The 25,281-nt window shown below is 41.4% G+C and overlaps 1 protein-coding gene across 2 annotated transcripts in view; it reads left to right on the plus strand.

Annotated features, from left to right (window-relative positions):
• Positions 1-25,281, plus strand: part of pcyt2 (phosphate cytidylyltransferase 2, ethanolamine) — a 102,093-nt gene that overhangs the window by 19,814 nt on the left and 56,998 nt on the right. For both annotated transcript variants that reach the window (XM_076295967.1, XM_076295973.1), the window contains exons 4-8: positions 1,348-1,414; positions 1,489-1,573; positions 1,656-1,697; positions 2,056-2,194; positions 2,370-2,452. In XM_076295967.1, coding sequence (XP_076152082.1) covers positions 1,348-1,414; positions 1,489-1,573; positions 1,656-1,697; positions 2,056-2,194; positions 2,370-2,452 — 416 coding nt within the window. The remainder of the gene's footprint in view (positions 1-1,347; positions 1,415-1,488; positions 1,574-1,655; positions 1,698-2,055; positions 2,195-2,369; positions 2,453-25,281) is intronic.

Here is a 25,281-nt window from a genome sequence, read left to right on the forward strand (position 1 = left end):
CACCATACCCAAACACCCTATTACTCCTCCCCCCACACACACACACACACACACACACACACACACCAACCCCTGAAGGGAAGAATATTTGTGTGTTGGTCAGGGTTTCCGTTGTCCGGTAATTACCGGACATTGGCCGAAAAAAAAATGAAATGTCTCTCTGGTCAAATTGTCCGATTGAAATTGGCTAATAATCCCGTCCCCTAACGCAATCTGAATTTGAGAATAAGCCTTAATATGTAGGCCTAAGCCTATATTATACGTCCTCTGGCTATGTTTTTTAAATGAACAGGCTCTACAGTTTGAAAGTTATTAAACAACACGCATAACCTATGCTGCATTTCAAATAGGAAGCACACGCTTAAAACGTCCATGTTAAACAACGAACAAATGAGCGGTTCAACCATGGCCAGGCCCAGGCAGACTAGCCTTAAACGTTTTTTCAGAGGCCAGACGCGATGGATGATGATAAATTGGTAACGTCTGAAGCCTCAGATGTCCGGTCAACTCCACCACCACCAGATAAAAAGCAGAAGTGTCGGGCGTATCTGTCGGAATCAGTGACATTGGAAGTGGAGTTGCGGGGGGTGCGGCCGCTCCAAGACACTGTCATTCTCCGTGTACATTGGACATGCAAAGTGTTTTTTACCCAAAGCATACAGTAGGTTTATGCGTTCTCTGTCTATGATCTGCAGGGTTAGGGCCTCCTCGACGAGGCGATTACTGGTCCGCGGATAATTTCTGGCATAATTAAACGGTATCATTGAACCGCGTTATTGTTATCAAATAAAGAGGCATAGCATTAGTGGGTAGTGGTGTGAGCGCGCATTCTTGTGCACATCTGTGCAAGTTAAACAGTCACCACTGAGATAACGTGGGTAGGAGCAACAAACAACGTAGCCTTTTTAAAACAACGAACGAAGCGGACTCTTACTGTCAATGAAAAGATACTGGCTAGATCTTGTTAGGCATGTTTAAGTTAGGCTAATGAACATGTTGCATTCTATACAGATTATGTAATTCTTTAAGCTACATAGCCTGTCTCCAGTTTTCCTCAGTTTGACTAATTAAGAAGGGATAATAGGATATTTGACCGGCATATCATTAAAATGTCCGGAAAACGAAACGTCTGACCGGCACCATTTTTTTCTAGCGGAAACTCTGGTGTTGGTTGAGTTCAGATACCATCAGGTTTTCACCTGGATTGAGGACTGTACCATTAACATACATCAAATGTGCATTTTTGTTGTTTTTTTTTGGGAATGAAATGTCTTTTCCTGTTTTAATTTATTTCACAATTATCATTCTCCACTGTATAAAGATTTATGCTATGCCATGTCTCCTCAGATGATATCACACTGACTGTGGACGGGAAGGACACATATGATGAAGTAAAGAAGATGGGTAGATACAAGTAAGGACATCGGACTAACTTTTTCATGGAAATATGCCATGTTATCCTAGGTAATGATTCTCCCTCTTCTGCAGAGAATGTAAACGAACCCAGGGTGTGTCTACAACAGACCTGGTGGGACGTATGCTTTTGATGACCAAAGCACATCACAGTAACATGGTAAGCAAGTGGTCTCTACTTCCTTATGTATGCATTTCTGCATTTGTTATTGTGTCATTCTCTGTCTCTGTCTCCTGCACAGGATAATTCAGATTATCAACAGCACACTGACAACTTTGGAAAGGTGACGTTTATTCATAATTTATATGATCAAGCTATGCACATATGAGTTAAATAATGTTATTGTTTCACGACGCTACAGCCATGACTAGTGGATGTTAATTGGAATTGGATGTGGCAAAGACATTAGAGGCTAGAATTTATTCTTGAGTAAGAATCATAATAAAAAAACAGCATGACTGTGGAACATAGGATATACTTGATGTTGAAAGTAAGCTTATGTTACTCGCATTGTACTGTACATCTGGTGCTGATGTTTACTTGTATATTAAAGTAAGTGAGTTGCTCTTATTGGTGGAAGTAATTTGTAATTAATTGTGTTCTGAAATGGTTCTGAGGTGGTTTTGTTACTATTTGCCCAGGGTCCTAAAGGCCACAGTCCATGGACCGGCGTGTCACAGTTTCTGCAGACATCCCAGAAAATCATTCAGTTTGCTTCTGGGAAAGAGCCACAACTGGGAGACACAATCATATATGTGGCTGGAGCATTTGATCTCTTCCGTATCCTTTTTATGGGAGGAGGGGGTCTGCTTTAAGTTTCCTTTTCACAAATTTAACTGACAACAAAGGCTGAGGTGATTGTGAGTGATGTGGATCTGAGAGCTCTTGTAATGCATGTCAGTTCATTCTGTGTACCTTTGAAATTATGTAGCTTTCTTGACTGTAACATTGTGAGACATTGGTCATGTTGACTTCTTGGAAACTGTATACAAGCAGGCAGAGAGACCATATGTCATTGTGGGGTTACACTTTGATCAGGTAAATTCCATTTTGATATAAAGTACATGTAAGAAATGTTATATGAACTTCCAAGCTGACAACTTCACCAAACTAAATGTCAGATCTAAATTAAATGCCATCTCAGATATCCATAGGTATATTAGGGGTGTAAAGATTCACCAATACGTATCGGTAACCGTTATGAACGGTAAAGATGCAAGTGCATCAATACGCAAACCCTTGGGTCAGTTTAAATGTATTATGAACCGGTTGATGACCCGATTTGAAAATGACTAATACAGGCCTGATTGCGCTCACCGGATTTGCGGCGGACCGCCGTGTCTGCAAAAAAAAAATAAAAAATCAGGTTCGCGTTCGCGTGCTTACGTGAGAAATTATTTTGTGTTTCCCATACACTACAAATGTGTTTCACACTGGCAACGCGAAACATAGGCAATGTCATAGAGTGCAACTTTTTGAAACCAGGGGAGGACGCCAGACTTGTCGATAAAGGTAGGCTATAAAGGATAAATGGCGCTGGTCTTGGATAGAGGAGGTGGGTAGAGACGAAAAGCCCTTTGGAAGCTGGTGACAAAGGCAACCAGGAGCATGTTTCTGCACTTTGTGCGCAAGGAAAATATTATATGGAATTAGAGGGGAAAAGTGCTGCCACGTATGGCACAAGTTAGACCCTAGTCATCAAGCAGCTGTCCAAGCAATTCAACACACCTCACGTAGGTGGCTGTTTACTCGGCCGCTCCTCCGCTCAAATTCGCGTCGGGTCGCTCGGCTCAATTCCGCTCCCTGCTTCACTTAAAAATCATCCCGCTCCAGTGAAATCACTCCACGCTCGCTCCAGTTTAAAAGATGGAGAAATAAATACAAGCCAAATTGTCACCTTAAACAGAAAAGTTAAACCCCAAAGAACTAAGAGCAACAGCAATTTCACTCATAGAACATTTATTTTAAAATGCAACACCGATCAACCAACGGTGCATCAACCAACAAGCTATAGGCAACGTCAATACACATAAGCGTAAAACTAAAGGGATCAATTGCCTAAAGAATACAGGCTTAGCATCCAAGTCTTACTCTCAGCCTTCTACTTCATATGAAGCATATTCAAATTGCTCACGTTTTTCTTTGCTCTCCATAGCACACTCTCCGCGAAAGGTGTCTTCTTAGATTCCAAAATGAATCTTTACTCACTGAAACTATGTCACCATGGTCTACATTGTATCTAGTTGTTTTGTAGGAATAATACACTTGTATGACTTATCAGTTTCCTCTAAATATTTAGCGAACTCCATCCCCATCAACGAACTTATAGACCAACATCTTTGAAATGTAACAGTCGGTTTTATTAGGAAGACATGAATTCTGGGTGGATGGGCATGCCTCAGACTCATGGTGTGAGCGGTATTGAAGCAAAATTGGAGCGGAACAGAGCGGCTGCTCCGGCCTCTAAATTAAAAAGCACTCCGCGCTCCAACAAAATTCCATCCTCTCCGCTCACTAGCTCTGATCTGTCGTTTACAATCGCTCATCCACTCGTCACTTTGTGTCAGATATTAGCGGAGGATAAACTCGCCCTTAGGCATCTGTCTGTCTCGAGGCATGCAGGCTATATTATTACACACGGCATCTCACCAGAATTTAAAAGAAAGCTGTCCCAGGCCCAGGGTCCCAGGAGCTCTGGTGCTCTACACAAAGATGCTACTGTAATATAGGCTTGTATTGGGTTTGTTCATCTCATTTCTAAATGATGTCCATATTTCCACAAAAGTCACCAGAATCTATCATCTAAGGGACTATTTATCAAAATCTTCTCCCAGGGGACCACAACCCCGGATCCCGCTTGACAATTATGTTGATCAGGGCATATCTTGGTTTAGGGTCCCGCTTACCTCCCAGGGAAAAAAGTTCAGGCTCAGGATTTTTTTTCTACTATCACCCCTGCAATCGGTTGCTGCTAAGCAAACCTGCAGCTGAAAGCCTAACGTTACAAATTATGTTACTTTCATAATGATTTGACCGACTCTGATTTGTTAACACATCTATAGAGCATCTGGTAGCCTTCAAGTAGTGACAGCAAATTAGTTCAATTTGAAGCTGAATTTAGTGAAACGCACTGTTTTGCTCAACATTGGATGACAACTAGGGGTGTCACGATTCTCTAAATCCTCGATTCGATGTAATTTTCGATTTTAAAGTCACGATTCGATTCGATTTTCGATCTTTTTAAAATATTACTATTAATGCATTCCTTATATGTTATTTACTCTTTTTGGCCTTTTCCTTTTCTGTTTCGGGGGGCTTTTATTTTGAAACCGCTTTGAAACCATCCAACCGCGAGGTTGTAATGAAAACAGAACTAACATTAGGCTAAAACAGACGTGAACATATGAAATGAAACAACACAGAATGTTCATTTGATTGTTTCAGCACACTCCAAGGAGACCCAAGGTTAGTGTTCATGGAATATGTACTTATCAATGTGCATTTTAAGCCTTAAAGTAACTTTGGACTGTAATTAGATCATCTTTTCTCTTGCTAAGTTGAGTAGGCTAAGTTAATTTTAATTGACGTGAATGAACAAATGCTTCCACACCGGTGATTTCAAAGTAGCAAGAGGGGCTTTGATTTCGGTAGGTTGATGTGTAGGCCTATATTTTAACTGGCTGTAGCCTAAAATTAGAGGAGTGACGCTGCAGTTCAGCAGGTGCATGTGTGTTTGTGCGTCTTGGCATACATGATGGACGTGACATTGGGGGTGTGGCTGCATCGTCGATTCTACTTTTAAGTTCGAAGTTTGAGATTGAGATGGCATTTCGATCGATTTTGAAATAAAATCGAAATCGTGACACCCTTAATGACAACGTATGTGTGACATTAATGTGTGTATTACAGTATCCTAAATTAAGTCATAAATTCAGTCAGTCTATGCTCCGTAAGCACTAGCCTCTAACCTAGCTTCTTAGGCTGCAACAAACACCCCTTTTCTGTGTAACTTTGCTCAGCCTCCTTCTGCATTCCCCTTCCTGTGGGGGTCTCTCCCTCGCTCCGGGGCACGGCTAAAAGGGGAATTCTGTCAATTTTTCACATAGATCTCCGGTTTTACCTTGCTCGAGTCGCAGCTAGGTAGCTACAGTGCTACACTCTGGGGGCATGGCGGCTCACGAACATGCCCCCAGGGTATTACATTACTCTGAGGAGTTTTCAGCTAGACCACATTTACATTAGCAACAGGCATGGAGCCACGTCAAAATAAACCGCTATTTTCAAACTACTGACATGGCTTAAAATAGCCTTACACTTTGGTTGTAGCGTGGAGATCTTTACAGACAAATTGAAGTATCGACTTCTTGCAGTTATGTGCAGATCTTTTTTTTAAAGTATATTTTTGGGCTTTTTATGTCTTTAATCAGATATGACAGTGGAGAACGACAGGAAGTGAGTGGGCGGGAGAGTCGGGGTGGGATCAGGAAAGGACCAAGGTGCGGGAATCGAACCCGGGTCGCCGGCGTACAGTGCAGGTGCCCCAGCCAGTTGCGCCACAGCTGGGGCCGTTCTGTGCAGATCTGACTGAATCTTACAATACAAACATGCATCACGTTGAGCCAGATTTGCACAACGCTGGAAGAAGTCAAATGTTGCTACGTTTCTAGCTGTTGCAATGTTGATGTTTAAAACCTGCACGGATATTTTTAGCCTCCAAGGTGGATAGGCTAACGGTACCGATCCACTTGCACGACACTTCTTTTTGTCGTGTCGCATTCCACTCTAGTCCTATGGGTGACGTCAATCGACTTTAACGCGCCCGCAAAGCATCCCGGGAAGGCAGCGCTGCATTTGAAATAATGTAGCGCGACAAAGAAGCTGGCCGAGGCCCATCTTTATGCAAATGAATCCGTTGAACGCGAGGCGACTCTCCAATGAAAGGACGAGGTTGTAGGTCCTTTGTTCTACCACAACGGTGCCTGTGAAACTTTGGTTCCGCTTACAAGACAAATAATGTTTTAACGATCTCTTCCACGACCACCTAGTAGTCCATAAAACAAATGAAACTAGGATTTGGATGAATATATTGACTGTTGGTGTTTCTGGTAAGGATTTGAGATTGCATTGAGTAGTTTAAATAAAACAAGATTTCCAAATGGCTTGCATAGTTTGTTTAGGCTATTAATGTGTTGTATACTGTTAAGTACATGCCTAAAATTGTGGTCCATTTGTGGAAAAACACTTAAGATACGTTAAAACGAACTGAGTATGAGCTGGTAACTGACATTTTAAACAAAACGCCCACACACGACTGAACGTGGGGAGGCAGCGCGACATCTATGCGACACGACAAAAAGAAGTGAAGTACAAGTGGATCGGTACCGTAAGGCCCAATCCCATTTCTCTGTCTTACCCCTTCCCATTAGTTTTACACGTGCACGTGAGAGGAAGGGGTATCCCAATTCTCTTTTGGATCCTTAGGTAGGGCTAAGGGGAAGGGCTAGGTACCCCTTAAAGGCACACTATGCAGGTTTTTTTAGCTTAATATGCAAGTTTTTTAGCTTAATTTACCTTCATTTAACAGCTTCAGAGTCATTGGAATGGTTATATGATATAATATGATGATATTATATATTTTCGGGTTGAATGGTGGCCGTCTCGCTTCCCCCTAGCGCCTGTGAGCGGTAAAACCACCCTTGCAACTGTGGGCCGGCGGGCCGACGGCCTCAGTGTCAGGAAGTATAACGAGTGTAACGAATTGCTTTACTGCATTCAAATACACATACGCGCCAGGCACCGGCTAGAAAAAGGTAGCGATGGAGTTTCTCAGACATTCGTCATGACAGAGCCAGCGAAAAAGAAGCAAAAAACGAGAAAACAGTAAGGAAATTGCCAATACTGCATAGTTTACCTTTAAAAGCAAGAATTTCCACAGGCTTATTTGAAACCTAGGGTTAAGAGAAATTACCCAACATACACCGCTCACACCGGAAAAAACAAACACATGAGAGATTCATTAATGTAAAATGCCATTTGGCACTACCCTTACGTGCCCAACCGTTCTACCGGTCGAAATTTTAACGATGACCAAATGTGTTCTATATCAGCCGTCCAATGACTGATTTTTTTCCCTGAAATCTCCCCCCTAGTGTTGACAACATAAGCTTCCATTTGATATGATTAGTTAAGAGGTTTATGGCACATTTTCTCTTGGATACTTGAAGATGAGTCATGAAAAAATAGTGTCACTTCAGTCAGTACATTTGACGTGGACAGCCGGACACCACCTGCACTTCGTTGGAGTTTACATCGACCGAAAACCACACAGCTGGATACATTGAGGTAATTGTTAATATGTTTTTTACATCAGTTCTAGTTATGGTTTATCTTAATTTGTAGTCCTAAAATCATTGTTGTTGTTTGTTTGACAGTAATATGCTTTCTCATCAGTGTCAACATTATGGCATAGCTTGGGCTAGTGTACAGTCATGTAAACTTTAGCTAGCTGTGTTACTCTGAACTGCTTGCAAAATTAGTGTTTGCTTTTTCATTTAACAATTTCATTTAAAAAACTTTTAGTATACTGTATAACCTGTACGTTTGTTTTTCTAGTACCAATTTGCATGTTAGGTAGGCTAAGCATTATGTTAGTAAGTCAGTAGGCCTATTAGCCTAGCAACTCTCCATTGGCTTGCAAGCTGGAAAAACCAAACTCTGGTCAGGCCAATCACATCATGTATAGAGTCGGTGGGTGGGCTTAACACATAGTTGCAACGGTTCCATGTGAATTCCCTGCTACTTGAAAACAAAGGAGATGGCTGCTGCTGTTGGCGAACAGCGGTCTTTCGAATCGGCTTTGGCCACGACGCTTAAAGACTTGGAGTTAAGCTTTTCTTTGAGAAAAGAACAAAGAAAGGCACTGAAGTCCTTTCTAAAAAAAGGTTAGTTGTAGCATTATCCTATTGCGTGCAGAGGGAATTTGAAAGACAACCTGCCCCTCGGATTGAGCCCTGCCAATAGTGTGTTCCCAGACCCAACATCTTAATGTGGGTCTGGCTTTCCAGGCTATAGGCCTATTGAGGATACCTAGTTGATGTCACAGACGCAAGAATTCTAGTGTTGCCATTTTGGGAGTCAACTAAGTATTTTGTAACTTAACTTCCAACGTCCAAGTTTAAAGGTCTCAATTAAATTTAGCCTAAGTCTTCAAGTCTTTATTTTTCAACCGATTTAATTTTAATATGCTGTGTGCGTGCGCAGAGGTGTCTCATTTGGAGTAGTGTAAAATCTATTTTAGAATTAGACAAGGCAATTGCAGCAGCATATTCGTCACTAGGCTACCACAATTTTGTCAACTGTAATCTCTTTATATATAGCTTACAGTGATAGAAAGCCTATCAAACAATGTGCTTAAAATGTATGACAGGGCACAAGGAAAAAATTGACTGCCTATGTTGCAAAAGTAAACATCCCCCGGCCCCCATGTTCGAGTGTGCAGTCATTTTCAATCAAATATCAGAAATGTTTTCTTCCTGGCAGGAGGTAGCCTGGAGATTCCAGATTTTGGTAATCTAGAAAGATTAAGGGTCTGGCTACAAATAATGTAATGGTCCAACCTGAGGGGCGGCATCAAGCGTGCATTTGAAAATCTCACTGCACGAATTGGATAACACAATACGACCAACGTTTACTGACTGATTCCGGACTTCGACACAATTGGATAACACTACAACTGTCACCTGTTTAACTCGCCTCTGACCCGCCTATATCAGATACACCGATGTGATGGGCTCTCCACGATACAAGTGGCAAAAGTAACGTGCTTCATTACTTATTGCCAGAGTGTCTCGCAGAGACAATTCAAATTGTGCTCTTGTGAGAACTCTGGAGTTTCCAGGGTAGGGAGGAGGCATACTTTTAGACCATTTCTGGGTCCAAATAGTCCAAATAAAACAATTTTGCTGCTGTTGCTACGATATAGGCCAGTGTTTCCCAAACTTTTTTTCTGGGGACCCACTTTTTAAAAACGACAGACCATCGCGACCCAATTCACTTCAGATCTAACATGCAACCACCAAATACTGCCCAAATTGTTGATGTTTTAGGCCCTGGCTTCTCAAACTTTTCTATGTTGGGCCCCTTCAAACCATTCTACAATGGATCAGTAAAGATCAGAAAAGATCAGTTTTAATGCGCATCCAAGAGTTTGGGGATAATCTCGCATGCTACGAGTCACTCTCAGCATAATAATTTGTTCCTCAATTTCTAAAGAGAGATGTTAGTCTACGTTGTGTTGCAGACATTTGGATCCATAACACCGTGGACGTCGATTCCGATGTAAACATAGCCTATGCAAATAACTCGTTGTTATATTGTAGCCTAATTGTGGAGGTTTCTTTATTTGGAATTTAAATCCGCATTTTTAAAATTGAGATTGTTTGTGCTAAGGCTGTATTGGTGTTGCATGTTGTAAGACTATGAAATGAATTAATATCAGAACAAGAGGCTTTTGTGCAATAGGTGAAGAATACAGAAAGATCAACGATAATGCGCCTTTAGGCTACTGTAGTGGAGTTCGTGAGACGGAAAACGTCAGGAAAACAGCGTTTAAAATGTCCATTTAAAAGGTACCATAATCTGATGCATTGTTGTGCATTTTAAATCAGAACTAAGGAGGAATGTGAGGAGGCTGCTAAAGAGTGCATCTACAATCAAAACTATCAATAGCATAATCCGGTCTGTGGATGTTTGCTTCGTTTTTGACAGTGCAGTCTTTGAGATTTTAAATGACACATTTTAGTTTTTATTCGGCCAAGCTGAAGAGCTGGTAGACTATCTGGTATTGTTTGTGCAACTATACTACATGCAAAAATGCACAGATTGAGTTATGAGTTATTGAGTTGACAAAAAACATGACACCACTAGATTGTGGTAGTAAACGAACTAGATCCTAAAAGAAAGGTGCTAGCTTCCCTGGCTGAATGGTAGGCTATAAGCTATTAGCCTACACAACATAAATTGTGACTATGCTGGCGACCCAAATAAAATCTCCTGTGACCCAGTCTTTGGGAACCAATGATCTAGGCTACCTCTGTTACAATAAATTGCGACTTTAGCCTAACAGACAGGGTTTCCTCTTCTTCCAACTCCATTAGCTGGTGAAGGACCAAGGCAGTCACGGTAGTCTCCATACTGACGGTACCGGTACACAAAAAGTGGTGGTGACAGTCGGAAAATGACGGGGACGTCTGACGGTAGGGACCCAAAGATCTTCGAGCGGAGTATAGAATGTTTAGGTACAGACTAGGGATCGACCGATATGGATTTTTTAGTGCCGATACCGATACCGATTTTTTTCCATCAGCCTAAGCCGATGACCGATACAGGCTGCCGATTTTCTTGAGCCGATACTGCTTTTATTTTGCTCCCTAAATTTACATCATACAAATGACACATAATTACACAAATGATGATAACAAATGTTATAAGTCTCAATTTAAAAAAGCAACATTGAACTTATGGATGGGTGCACTGAATGGTTAACTGTGCAAAATGCTTTCATCAACATCTTACAAGACAGCCTTGATGATGCATTGCTTGCTGACATATTATAAGACATAATTCAGGTCATCACAAAATGTCCTTTGTCAACACATTTAAATAATTTAAGAAAACAATAAGCCTGAAAATTAGCTATTGAAATAAAGTGCTTGATTTGTAATTTAAGACTGCATGGTTTCAATTTTTTATGTGTATATTTTTCTAAAAAAAGCTGCCAGATTTGTCAACCACAGAACATAAATCAGCAGAGGAAAATAACGTGGTGTCAAATGTTTCTGTTCTAAACGGCATCAACGTCAAAAGGTATAAAAACATATCTCTCAGTTTTAAAATCTCTCCTTCAGGTAGCGCAGCACTCTCATATCGCTGTGATGCGTGTGTCCCACTGGGTGAGACCAGACACATACACAAACTTCTGTTTGGTAGCTGACGAACCACCATTGAACTGGATTGATAATGATAACATTAGCAAACGGCTCTAAACAACACGAATTAATATTCAACTACATATAACACGTCTCTCATTATTAAAGCTCTGATATCACTGCGATGGCAACTCCGCCCGCTTGAAGGGAGACGCACACACCACGCGTCCAAAACTCGATGACACAGATGGTCGCTGAATAAAACTCCCACAAATACTTCGGAACAACGTCGGCATTACTTACTGTAATCATATGATTGACCACCGCTACCCCATGCATACGGATAGCCTACAACTTAGCTATTTGCAGCTCCCTAAATACAATGGCAAGCAGTTTTATAGAAGAGGGGCATTCAGGGAGAAAGACACACCACACGCGTCCAACACTCAGCCAGGTGGTCGCTGAATAAAACTCCCACAAATACCACGGAACAACGTTGGCATTACATATGATCAGTGTTTGTAACAGCTAGCTACCGCATGCATATGGATAGCCTAGCCCACAACTTAGCTATTTGCAGCTACCTAAATACAATGGCAAGCAGTTTTATAAACGAGGCATTAAGCATTAAATAAAGTAGGCTACCTATATCATTCGCATTTTCCATTTGGACCCACAAACTTGCTTCCACCTTCAAAGTGTATGGCAATATTTCAGCTAAGTCAAACAGTTAAGATGCTTTGAAAGTTTAAAGTTTACTGTTGTCTTGAAGAGCAGGCTTTCAGCTCTCTGCTCTTGGGGGAGGGGCAGTCTGCACGTAAATTGCAGCGTCTCCAGCAACACAGACCTGCCTGTGGACGCCTGTATGTAAATAATGCGGGGGAAAAACTATCGGCGAACGCAGCCGCTTATCGGCCGATGCCGATACACGTAAAAAACCCAAATATCGGCCCGATATATCGGCTGGCCGATATATCGGTCGATCCCTAGTACAGACGTAACGTTGACGTGATGACACCACACATGACAACGTTGACGTGATGACACCACACATTGTCGCTATCTAAATAGAGAGTTCGAAACTAACTGTCTGTTAAGATATCTGACAAGTCATGTCTAGTGCGACAGCTCTCTATGTAGGGAGGGAGGTAGCAGGCAGCTGTCTTCCGTTTCGAACGGAAGTTACAGGATAGTTACAGGAATCCAAGTCGGTGTTGTTTTAAATATCGTTGATGGCACCAAATAAAAAGTATTTCCTGATTGGAGAAACTTTTAGTTTCTTTTCTAGTTGATATAGACTGTTTACTCAATTTAAAGGCAATTGATAACAACAACTGGATAGCAATAGCCTGCCCTTGCTAGCTCACTGGGAAAAAAAATTAGAGGTATCTTACTCAGGTTCTTACCTTGTCTGAAAGCTAGCCAGCTGAGCTGACGTTCACAAATCAGTTCTAACAGCTGTTCTAGTGCTAACTAGTCAACACATTGTCAGTTTTGCCTAACAAAAAAATAGATGTAATCCGGATTTCACTTGAAAATCAGAGTAGCTCCTGTTGATAGGCCTACGTTATTAGCTGCAGACGCAGACAGCTGCAGACAACACGTAACAGTTCGCTTGAAGGATCCGTAGCCTAGGCGCTGCCAGCTTTGGATGTGACTTCGTCTTTGCTAACAGCCCCTCACATCGACTCATCCAGGCACTTAGACGCATATTTTGTTTATTGCTGTAGGCTACTGCCGGTCATGTTCAATAATGTGGTTACGGGGTCTTGGTGAAATTAAGAAAATGACAGCACCGTCCTCCGCTTCCTAACATTCTCCTTGCTAACGTACAGTCACTCGATAACAAACTGGATGAAATCAGAATCAGCCTGGTGTTTCAGCAGGAAATTAAGAACTGCAATTCATTTGTCTTTACTGAGACATGGCTGGACCTAGGGGTGGGCGATATATTGTCTGCGATAATATCGTGATTGTTGTTTTAACGATGTGCAAATTTAAATTATCGAGTATTTAAATTACTTATGGGGAAAAAACACTCGAAATCACGCATTGAAACCCCATACATTCACTAAATCCAGGAGGTGTATGCAAGAGAAGCCCTGTTGCAGAGCAAGTGTCACATGATCGCTAGTGGGTCCATGTTGTCACACGCAGGGCAGGCCTAATGTTTATTTTGTGTAGCGAGATCAAGACATAGCCTACTTGGGATTTTGTGCAGCTACTTCTGTTCACATAGCATTGATGAGACAGTCACATTTTTTCCTACATGGTATTATATGGAGAGAAAACACTTGCCTTTGAGTATTTTAATAGTCAGTTGTAAACAAAGAACTCTTCTCATGTAACCCTTTTGTAAATGGACTGAAGTTCGCTCTAAATATCTACGCGTATCGATTATGCTAACCGTTAGCATCTCTATGGGATTTCTCATATACATTAGCCATAAGCTAACGCATTAGTTTCTATTCTGTAACTTGGAATGCTTTCTCTTAAACAAAAGATCGAAGGAAATAACCGAGATGTACTCTGTTGGTCTGCTTAGTTTTACAGTGAATCCTAAGTAAAGGTTTTTGAAAGGATCTTCAGCTTCAGACTTTTTCTTGGGAAACTGTTAGGCCTAGTCATCTTCTCTAATGTAGCTGGCTAGACCTTGTCATTGCCACACACACAAGTGGGGGCAAAATTGGAAATGTGTCATAGAGTGACAATGGTGGTTGATTTGGTTAAAAAGTCACAGGTTAGGTTATTGGTTATTATTGTATTGATGCTATTCATAAATAATGAGCTGTAAAGTAACTCAGACTTTTACAATTTTTTTTAAAAGGATATCGACTAATTATCGTTATCGTCAAAATCACAACAAATATCGAGATATTATTTTTTGTCCATATCGCCCACCCCTAGCTGGACCCCTCAATATCAGACTCTGCCATCCTACCCGAGGGCCTCCCCATTCATTGACAGGACAGAACTACTGACTCGGGGAAGAACAGAGGAGGTGGTGTGTGCATTCTAATCAACAAGCTGTGGTGTGTGGATGTGTAAACATCATCATTGGGGTGCTCTCCTGACCTCGAACATCTAATGGTCAAGTGCAGACCCTTTTATTCTAATTCTCTGCAATTTTTTTAGTCGCCGTTTACATTCCACCGCAAACTGAAAGAGGCTGCTTTCATTGTAGCTGGCGACTTTAACAAAGCCAACCTCAAGAAAGTCTTACGAAGTACCATCTGCACGTTAACTTTCCAACTCGAGGTGAAAACATCCTGGATCACGCCTACACCCGCCCAGCCTTCGGCAAATCTGATCATTCCTCTGTCCTCTTAATGCCAGCCTATAGGCAGAAGCTGAAACGGAGATGCTGGAACGAAGTCGCAGATGCGACCTCTGTCTGTCTTGTAAAGGAGCTGAACTCTTTCTATGCTCCTTTTGAGACACCCACCATGTCAGAGGTACTGTTAGAGCAAGACTGCTGCCCTTTTCAGGTATCTGTGACAGATGTGTGCAAATCCTTCATAAGAGTGAATGCATATTCAGACATCTTCAACCTCTCACTGGTCTGTTGTCCCCACATGCTTTAAGATGGCCTCCATCATCCTAGTCCCTAAGAAACAATCATTTCAGTCTAAATGATTACCGCCCTGTCGCTCTGACCTCTGTTGTGATGAAGTGCTTTGAGAGCTTAGTCAAAGACCACATTACATCCTGTCTGACTACTGCATTAGACCAATTAGAGTTTGCTTATAGGTCTAACAGGTCTACAGATGATGTTGTAGCTTTGACCTTGAATACTGCTCTCTCTCACTTGGATCAGAACAACACGTATGTACAGATGCTCTTTATCGACTTCAGCTCCGCCTTCAACACCATAGTACCATCTAGGCTCATCATGAAACTGCAAGACCTGAACATCAGTCCCTCCATATGCAGCTGGATACTAAACTTCCTAACAGGCAGGCCACAGGCAGTACGGCTAGGTAACATCACCTCCTCCAGTTTAACACACAGCACTCGTGCTCCACAGGGTTGTGTGTTAAGCCTCCTGTTGTACTCACTGTTCACATATGATTGTGCAGCCACTGACCGCTCCAACACCATCATTAAGTTTGCTCATGACACCATCATAATCGGCTGCATCAAGAATGGTGAGTCTGCCTACAGAGCAGAGGTGGCAACAATGACATCTTGGTGTCAGGATAACAGTCTGCTGCTTAATGTAACAAAACCAAGGAGCTGATAGTGGATTACAGACGGCTGCAGGTAGAATAACATGCACCCATTCACATCGGGAGTGCAGCTGTGGAGAGAGTCAAAAGCTTCAAATTCCTGGGTATAAACATCAGTGAGAATCTAAGCTGGACACACTGTATTTGACCCTGCAAGGCGAAACCAGTCGCTTTGAGCACAGTGCTATTTTGAGAAAATCCACGATAAACAAACGTACGGGTTAAAATGTCGAATTTCACGTTTTCGCATAAGATAGATAGATAGATAGATAGATAGATAGATGCTTTATTGATCCCCAGGGGAAATTCAAGGTCTCGGTAGCATACAGACATCACACACAACATGCACTTACAGCAGAAAAAAGTAATTAAAAGTATGAATATACTAAAGAATATACTAAATATACTAAAATACAAATTATACTAAATAACACTTAATCTAAATCAATTCTAAAAACAGTATTCACATAGTGGGTGATTAATCAATCAAGAGGCGCTTGCAATGACTGAGGCAGGGACTGAGCCTGTGATTCTCTGTGCATAGTAAGGTAAGGTAAGGTGCTCTGTGTGAGTGAGTGTCATGGTGATGGTGCAAATGAGTAAGTCCAACAGTGCAAGAATTAAGTCAATATATATCTATATATATATATTAAGTATAACTATATTATATTAAGTTCGGCTGTGGCATGGGGGGAGGGGTTATGCATATGTGATAATATAGCACGCAAAGAGTGAGGCAGAAAGACAGTGGTAAAAAGTGGCTAGTTGACAGACAGTATCCAAACATGGAGGAGGTGAAGAGGCAGACTATGGGGAGAAGTCTATCTCTCCTCTTCCCTTAAGTGAAGCATTGAACAGTTCAATGGCCCTGGGGACAAATGACTTCCTCAGTCTGTCTGTTGTGCAAGGCAGTGAGTGAAGTCTCCAGCTGATCAGGCTCTTCTGCTTTACAATAGTGCTGTGGAGTGGATGACACTCATTGTCCAAGATGTTGATCAGTTTGTCAGTTGATAATTCAACAGTATACAGTGACAGTCTACACTTTCATATTGTGAACAAATTTCATGGATAAACATACATTTTGACTGTTAAATCCTGACTTTATTTAGGTGAAGATTCAACACATTAGCAGTCATTCCCTTTGTCCACACCGCTATAAAGTTTTACGGTAGAGCTAAAATTGACTCATCACTTGTTACTCAATGTGTCAGCTCTCTATCGTTCTTGGCAGATGTAACCGAATATGAATTTGTGAAAGACTTGCCTTTCAGGGCACGAACGATCCAAAGCACAAACTTGGACCAGTAGAAGTTTTCCTTTGACGTAGCGCATTTTAAAATAGGCCTATACACAATCTGTGTACACAGAACTCACCTTACTTCCCCCGAAATACATTAATTATATTCTATAGTGACACCTAATGACCGTCCCAGGTATTAATTAGGGGGCAGAAAAAGACACTCATTCGGTTGATGAAACTGGACATAGTCAGTCAACCACTTCAAAGTCACGCAGGCTAATAATAGCTGTGTCCTCACACTATCACACGTGACAATTTACTTAAAAAGGTGATTTTCTCCTCTTCTGGCGTATTGTGACAGGAGAACCATGCCAATTTGCCAACTTTGGATGCGGTTATCTTAGCGATACTTTTTGCAATACCCTCAATATACATATTGTTGGAAAGCTCCGTTAATGGCCGTTCACAATAACTTAATTTGGTAAATTTTACCAAAGCGACTGTTTCGCCTTGCAGGGTCACTATTGGTGTGGTCACAAAGACAGCTAGACAGCGGCTCTTCTTTCTGTACCGTCTGCGGAAATTTGCCATGGACTACAAAATATTGGCCAACTTTTACCGCTGTACAATAGAAAGCATTCTGACTGGTGGCATAACAACATGGTATGGTAACCTGCACTGCCCAGGATCGAGAATCGTTACAAAGAGTTGTCAGATCAGCACAGCGCATTACAAGGACTGAGTTACCATCCATCCAGGACCTCTAGAGCCAGCACTGCAAAAGGAAGGCCAAGCGTATACTTTCTGACCCCAGTCATCCCAGCCACTGTCTTTTCACCCTCCTGCCTTCTGGCAGACGATACAAGGGCATAAGGACCCGTACCAGCAGACACAGGGATAGTTTCTACCCGCAAGTCATCAGGATGCTGAACAGTCCTTGGAAATCCCCACATAATGGCACTTAGTTTTTTGAATTTTGTTTTACCCTCTTCCTCCTTTTCTCTCAATCCTATTTTTATAGTATTTTTTAAATATTCTTGAAGTTGAATGGACACTTGAGCACAAGGAATTTCAATGCTGATAAATGCTTATTTATGAGTACATGATAATAAACTTGAAGTTGACATTGCTACAAATTTAAAACTGGATTACTCTGGAATGGCTAACTGTACAGGGGAATGCATTACACCTTTGTGGGGAATGCTTTACACCGTTTACCACAACAACTAGCAGCTAACATTGTTTAAAAGCTGAGAAAAAGCTCTTTTGTGTGATGTGATGTCTGTGTGATGAGTAGGCTACTTCGCGAGTAGTTCAGCAAAGAATGGGTGAATTTGGAGGCACTTTCTTTCTTGTCACTTTCCCCACTGCGTAAAAGATTAAATTAATTTGTGATGTGAATGCTAAGCTTAATTTGACAGGCCATAGGCTAAATAAAAAATTGCTAGTCAGACGCAAAACATAATATTGAAAGAAGGGGGCACCAAGGCCACAGTGGCCTGTGAACCTTCGATTTTCAAAGGGGCATCACGGCCAACGCAAGGGGCCATGGCCGTCTGGCCACTATGAAATTCCCACCCTGCATACTTTGATAATAGATGCAATGTGCTGTTTCAAATTTAGTGTCACATTTTATTGTGCATTTTTTAACATGTCACGGCATACTCTCTGCTTGAGGCTAAGATTGTGTTTAACTAGTGTATTGTGTTTAAACTGCGAAGTGCCTGCACTGTCGGCAAACTTTGTGTTCCCCGCAGTTACGTAACGAAACATTTGCAGTTCATGGAGTCTCCTTATAGTACCTCAACCAGCTGAATTCTCGCAGCCAGTCTTCCCAAAAATGGTGGGTTCGGGCCTTTTTCACCACATAAACCTCTGACTCTGAATCATCATCCGACTGTGACACTGTAGACTCTGGTACTAGCACACTAGCCGCGGGTCGGAAGAACGAGTCAATAGTTCGCTTGCTCATTGTTCAGACGCACATAGCAGGTTGTGATATCTGTCTTCTTCCCACAGACGTTTACGTGCGCTCGATTAGGACCCTCCTCCTCCACACATTAGCCACTTACAGAGGCCATTCCCTATCCTTCTCACTCTCTCATTGGCCTGCCACAGATTCCAGATTCATTCCAGATTCAATAAATAAGGGACACATTTACTGGTTGCAAATGTGCGACTGGATTTTGGTCGCAAGATGCGACCATTTGGTCTCAGTCTGGAGCCCTGATCTGTAGCACCTGCTAGAGGGGAGGAGGTTAAAGAGGGTGTATTGCAGGGTCTTTGATGATATTCTCTGCCCGCTTCCTTGTCCTACCAGTGTACAAGTCCTGGAGGAAGGGCAGGGGGGCACCAATTATTTTTTCAGCTGTCCTAATTATTTTGAGTAACTCAGAATGCTTCAATAGTTCAGGCTACCTCTTTGTGTGTGTGTGTGTGTGGGCATTTTATTTTTTATTTAAAAAAGTATTACATTTGTATGGTTTTGCTGTTGTTTCAGATGGAGGATAACAAGACCTACACAGACCTTCTTGCGAGCCTGAAGAGGAAGAGGCAGCTGACTGCTGATGAGCTTGCGCTCACAATGCTGAAGACCATGAGGGGATGGAGGAAGTAGGTATAGATATAGATTTAGGTGGTGTGCGTAAGGCAGTGCAGACTGCCACTAGACTTTTTTATGTTGTTTTTTACTCACGTTATTGTCCCAGGCATATGTGGTTTTACAAACCGGAAGGGGTGGGAGTTGTGTGTCGTATGCAAACAGTGCAGGGGCATGGGATAATGAGACCCCAGAAGAGTTTCATAAATTTCTGGGATTGATAATTTACATGGGGTTCACTTCCCTCCCTAACGTTCATTGCTACTGGGGAACCAAGTCTCTGTAGGGATCGTGGGCCAAATTGTTTATGCCACGTAATCATCTCAAGGCTTTGTTCCCTGGAAAAATAAAAAACACCCCGAAAGTTTTGGAAAAGTCATGGAAATTTGCTTCACCCATTGCAATTCAACTGAGAAATGTATCACTTTTAGGCAGATCATGTCACACACTTCCTTGTGTCTGTCTCGTGGAGACCAGAGATCGGCCTTTTCTGAAAGGAGCTACTCTGCCCTCCCTCTACTCATTCGACTTGCTTAATCCATTGCCAGGGTTGGGTAGTAACGGATTACATGTAATCTGGATTACGTAATCAGATTACAAAAATCAAGTAACTATAATCAGCCCAGATTACAATAAAAAAAAAAGTGTAATCAGATTACAGTTACATTGTTGGGAATTACCTGATTACATTTTATCATGCAAACAATGCAACTTTTTTATGATAGCCTAGCTATCTTTTAGTTTGACAAGCTTTGGGCTTGCCGGTTCGATCCCCGACCAGTAGAAAAAATGTGGGTGGGGGAAGTGGTTGAGCACTGCTCTCCCATGCCCACATCCATGGCTGAAGTGCCCTTGAGTAAGGCACCTAACCCCTCACTGATCCCCGAGCGCCGCTGTAGCAGACAGCTCACTGCTCCGGGTTGGTGTGTGCTTCACCTCACTGTGTGCTCATTGTGTGCTTCATCTCACTGTGTTCTCTGTGTGCTTCACTAATTCACGGATTGGGAGACCAAATTTCCCTCACGGGATCAAAAGAGTATCTATACTTACTTACTAACTTACTATTGGGGCAGGTCTCTCAGCACACTGCCTGATCTTTTCCTCCTAATCTTAATGTAGCCTCTTGTTTTAGTGTTACCGTTTACTTTGAGAAAGTCACCAGGTCCCCCTGGTTGAAAAACATCCCAAAGGAATAATTGTCTCACCCCCACAATTGAAATGGACATGGTGTCATTCAATCTCAGGCCATGTCCCTGGGTCAAAAAAGCTAAATTCATTGTCCAGATGTGCCCTTATAAAGGTTAAGCTGAGTTGTGCATGTTAGGAGAATAGTGATCCATGATCATATCCATGATGACTAAGTGATCAATTTTGGGATGGGGTGAAAATTTCAACCACCAAAACACCACCTCAAAGTGGAGAATAGCTATAAAAATGTATTAGTTTTGGGTGTTTTTCAGACAATGGGACCTGGTGACCTCAAAGTAAATGGTAACACTAAAACAAGGGGCTACATTAAGATTTTTGGAGGAAAAGATCAGTTAATTCACACAGGAATGCTTTACTCAGAGCAAAGAGATTTCTTAGATGTAATGAAATAATGAAGAGAAAAATAAAATGAGAATTCTTTCATCAATTCAGTGATGGTGTCTTTTACTTAACTCACTGAATGCCAAGCTGTTTTCGGGAGCTTTGTCCTAGAGTGCCAGCAATCTAGACCATTGTTGATGATTTTTCTACCGCCACAGCATATTCTGTGTTATAGCTATGAACACGTAGAATAGCTCGATTAAAAGGTGAGACTTTAAGCTCTCGGTGGGTGCAAACCGTGTATTTCTACACACCTCTGTTCCTGAGTAATCCCAAGCTAAACAGTGGCTAGTTTTCATCAAAATCGCTGTTTTTTTCTAGAAATGGAGATATAACGTCTTTCATGAAATATGAAGTGTTGCCTGTTACTTGTGTAAACATTCCGGGAATTGATCAGCGAGACCTGGCGAGACTGCCACCTAGTGATAGACCCACGAAAATGGCCTGGTTTTGACATGACGTGCATGCGTCACTGATTCGACCCAAAGCGGCAACCGAGTTATGATAAAATGCCCAGATTGTGCGTTTTCATGAGTTTCACGATCGTCATATATTTCATTTCCATTCATCACAGAGTTCCCAAAATCACATATAAGGTGTATTAGAGTGTTTAGTTTCGTAATTAAAAAAAAAAGCTAAAAACGTAATATTACGTTTTTGGCACTCAATGAGTTATGGGACATATTTATTGAAGTAATCTAAAAGTAATCCTAAAGTAATCAGATTACGTTCCATGTTTTTGGTAATCCAACTGATTACGTTACTGATTACAAAAATTGCCATGTAATTTGTAGTCAGTAATGGATTACCATTTCAAAATAATCTGACCCAACCCTGTCCATTGCTGTAGAAAACACAGTGGAAGGGAGTGGGGAGAGGGCAGAGTAACTTGTTTCGGAAAGCCCAATTATCTTCGGTTGATCTTTTAAATTCAATGTTGTAGACCTAGGCTATGTGCTATGCCAGGAAAATAGGCTACCAATTTAATCACGTCTAGCTTCACTTAAATAAATAAATAAAACAGTTTTTTTTTATAATGTCAGCTTACATTTGGTGCATTTGGCATTAGCCTTTTAATCAGTTGTTTAGTCATGCAAGGACCGAAAATATTTCAGTCGATGTCATGCACACCAACGTTGTAGCCTATTCCACGTTGTTTGCATTGCAGGGCTGTACGTTAACTTTTTTTGCAAGTAGCACTGGTGCTACAGAGGTTAAAAGTTTTGTAGCACCAGCCACAAATTCTGTAGCATCGATATAAAACCTCTAAAATCTCTAAAAACAATCAGTTCATCACAGTTCATCAATTGTGTTTGGGATCTAGGCCTACTGCAACTGGATTGATAAAAGGTCATGTAGTTGTAAACATCTCACCTGGCTACATTGTGTTTGATATTAACAAAAGCTATCAGCATGATATGTTATTTGGTTGTTGTGTTTTTGTAAAAACAAAAAAACAATCCATGACAGTTCCATGCAGTTAGACTTTTCAATGGGTATCAGGAAGACAGGTCATGACATTGATTTTTTGTTAATTTTTCTTATTCATGGATTGGAAGTCAGTTCATTTATTTTTGAATAAGTACAAGATATGCTGAAGATTTTATTCCACTAAGATTTAATTCACGTTTAGTTCATATTTCTAAGTTTTTAGATTAGTGTAACCCTACATTCAACCTTATTGTCATTGCACGAGTGAAATACCCTAATTACATCTAACCAGTGGTGCAAATGAGTAGGCTAACTGACATGTCAAATGCATCCCTAGACTGTTCCATACACATAGGCTACATAGGTAGCCTACTAAAGATAGCTGAAGGTTTGTGGCTAACGCAGTCGTAGGCTAATTAAAGTGTCGTGAAGGTTTTTTCGGAACCGATCTTGTAAAGGTTATTAAGGACTAAGCGAGATGAAGTGGGCTTATATTTGACAGATAGAAGCGAACGTCCCGGTGGACTTTTTTCTTCTAAGTTTTAGATCTGAATGGTGTTGTTTGGATAAGTTGTTCGTTTTAAACTGAACTAAAAATGCAAAGCAACAAGGCGATTGCCACAAACTTACCTCTGCTTGCCTAATCTAATCACCTCAGCCCGGCCCGGTCGGAAGATACTTTCGCTTTAGGCTAAACATAGCCATCACTTGTTTGATTCGCGAGGATAATTAAGGTGTTGTTTGATTTGGAGTTGGATTGTTTGGATACTATGCCTACAAACAAGTAGACATAGTTTTTAATCGCATAGACTGCAAATAAGTTGAAATCAAAGTAGCCTACATAGATTCCCCTCTCACAGAAGTAGTCTATACATACGCACCTCAAACAAACAAACAAGCGTTTCACCGGGAGCCTACACTGGGCGCGTAACGAAGAGCTCCGTTCGCGACGCGCAAAAACAGAAGACGGGTCTATTTTTTTTTTAACGTAGCCTACGAGCCGCTATGACATCTGGTGTAGCCAGTTGCACTGATCACAGTAGAAGGTAATTGCTGTAGCCTCCCTGTCAGTCTCACACGCATGCATTGTATTGCCATAAGCAAAACTGTATAGGCCTACTGTAGCACCAGTGCTACGTTGGTAAATCATCCATCGCACAAACGAATTTTTTTGTAGCATGTGCGACATATATGTCGCACTGTACAGCCCTGCATTGAGATTATCTCTTTTACTGTTGCCGAGTCAATTTTGTGAAGATTCAGAAACATGGATGGGTTGCCGTCAGCATGTCAGTAGCGAGTGTGCTAACAAATTATGTAGGCACAATTTTGCAGCTGGATGGCATTTTGCGTTCGCGGTAGCCTACTGGGGTTCTTTAGGCTACAGCCCTGTTACTTCAGCATTGCATCTCACTAGCCAGTGTGTGCGGCGCTACAAAGCTGCAGGAATCAAACATGCAATAAAGATACTGGTCATGATGAACCTACAGAGCTGAAGAAGAGCTGATTAGTAATTGATCAGGCTATTACATTTACAGGATTTCAATGTGTGGAGGGTATTTGTCTACAGTAGTCGATCACATGAAGTTAAATGCACATCTTTAATTAACTTCAATTTAATGTAGGGCTGAAATATAGCCTAATGTGCCTGCTGGTGTGTCAGTGTTGGCCTACATTTTTTATGTATTATAAATACATAAAATGACATATATATATTGCAAAAACAAAGTACCAGTTCAGGCACCGTTTTGGCACCGGCACCGTTTTAAAACGCTAAAACCCAAACAATATCCAACCCTATGTGTGACATACTAAGACAGACAGACTGACTGACTTTAATTTTGTACAAAGTATATTTGCCTATATAAGTTGTTGTATGAATATTTGAACTATTACAATATATTATTTGAAATTTATAAAACTTGTTTTGTGTTGTTTGATTTGTGATCGGCTAGCTGTAACTGTGTCTTAAGGTTGAATTTGCAGCAAATACTGCCTGGCACCCCAGAGACCATTTCATCTCTAAATTTACGTTACAGTTACAGTTGATCAAATGATAAATACATATTGTGTACTCCAAAAAATACAGAAGTGGTGTAAAACGCCTTTTTTCCACTTTGTGGACATTGCCGTTGTCAATAGTTTCTTATTATTTCAAGTTTGGCAATGCAATGCAGAATCTGGTGTTGAACCTAGGTTAGGTAGCTACAGCCAGATAGACTTTCGAGAAAATCTATCACGACAGCTGGCAGGCATTTTCTGTTGATATAGTTTTTCAGCCTCGCCTTTAGCTGCTCCAACTACTACTCTGTCATCTTTCCATCAAGTACATATTCTTGTACAGCAGGAGCCACAGAGAAATTGTTGGCTTTGTTATGAAAAAGGTTAAAAATGGAGTTTGTGTGTATATGTGTGTGTGTATTAGGGATCGACCAATTATCGGCCTGGGCGATTATTAGGGCCGATATTTAGCATTTTTATAATAATCGGTATCGGTCATTTTTTCCACCGATAAGCCGATATTGAAATGGATAAAGAATGAAACGCGCTACTTTGTCTGTAAAGCGTCTCTCACTCCCTGCATTTGCTACTCTGTGGTCAAGAGCATTGTCCCGCCCACTACACCGTCTGATTTGTTAGTTAGCACGAATGCAGCCAATCAGGATCGAAGACTGAACACAGACAAAGTTTAGGATTCTCACTGAGGCAGACTGTAGACTGGGCTTCAGCTGTACGGAGCTATTTTTCGAAGGTAAGGAAGGTAGCCTACATTGCTGAAGTTGCAATGAATCACAATCATCTACACTGAAGTTACAAAAACACCACTTTGTAAGCTATTGTCTCTTTGATCC

Source organism: Alosa pseudoharengus, unplaced genomic scaffold (genome assembly GCF_046254945.1).
Source record: "Alosa pseudoharengus isolate Yale_2024_CS ecotype anadromous, Long Island Sound unplaced genomic scaffold, YU_APseudo_1.1 YU_APseudo_1.1_scf_1, whole genome shotgun sequence".
NCBI classification, from domain to species: domain Eukaryota; kingdom Metazoa; phylum Chordata; class Actinopteri; order Clupeiformes; family Clupeidae; genus Alosa; species Alosa pseudoharengus.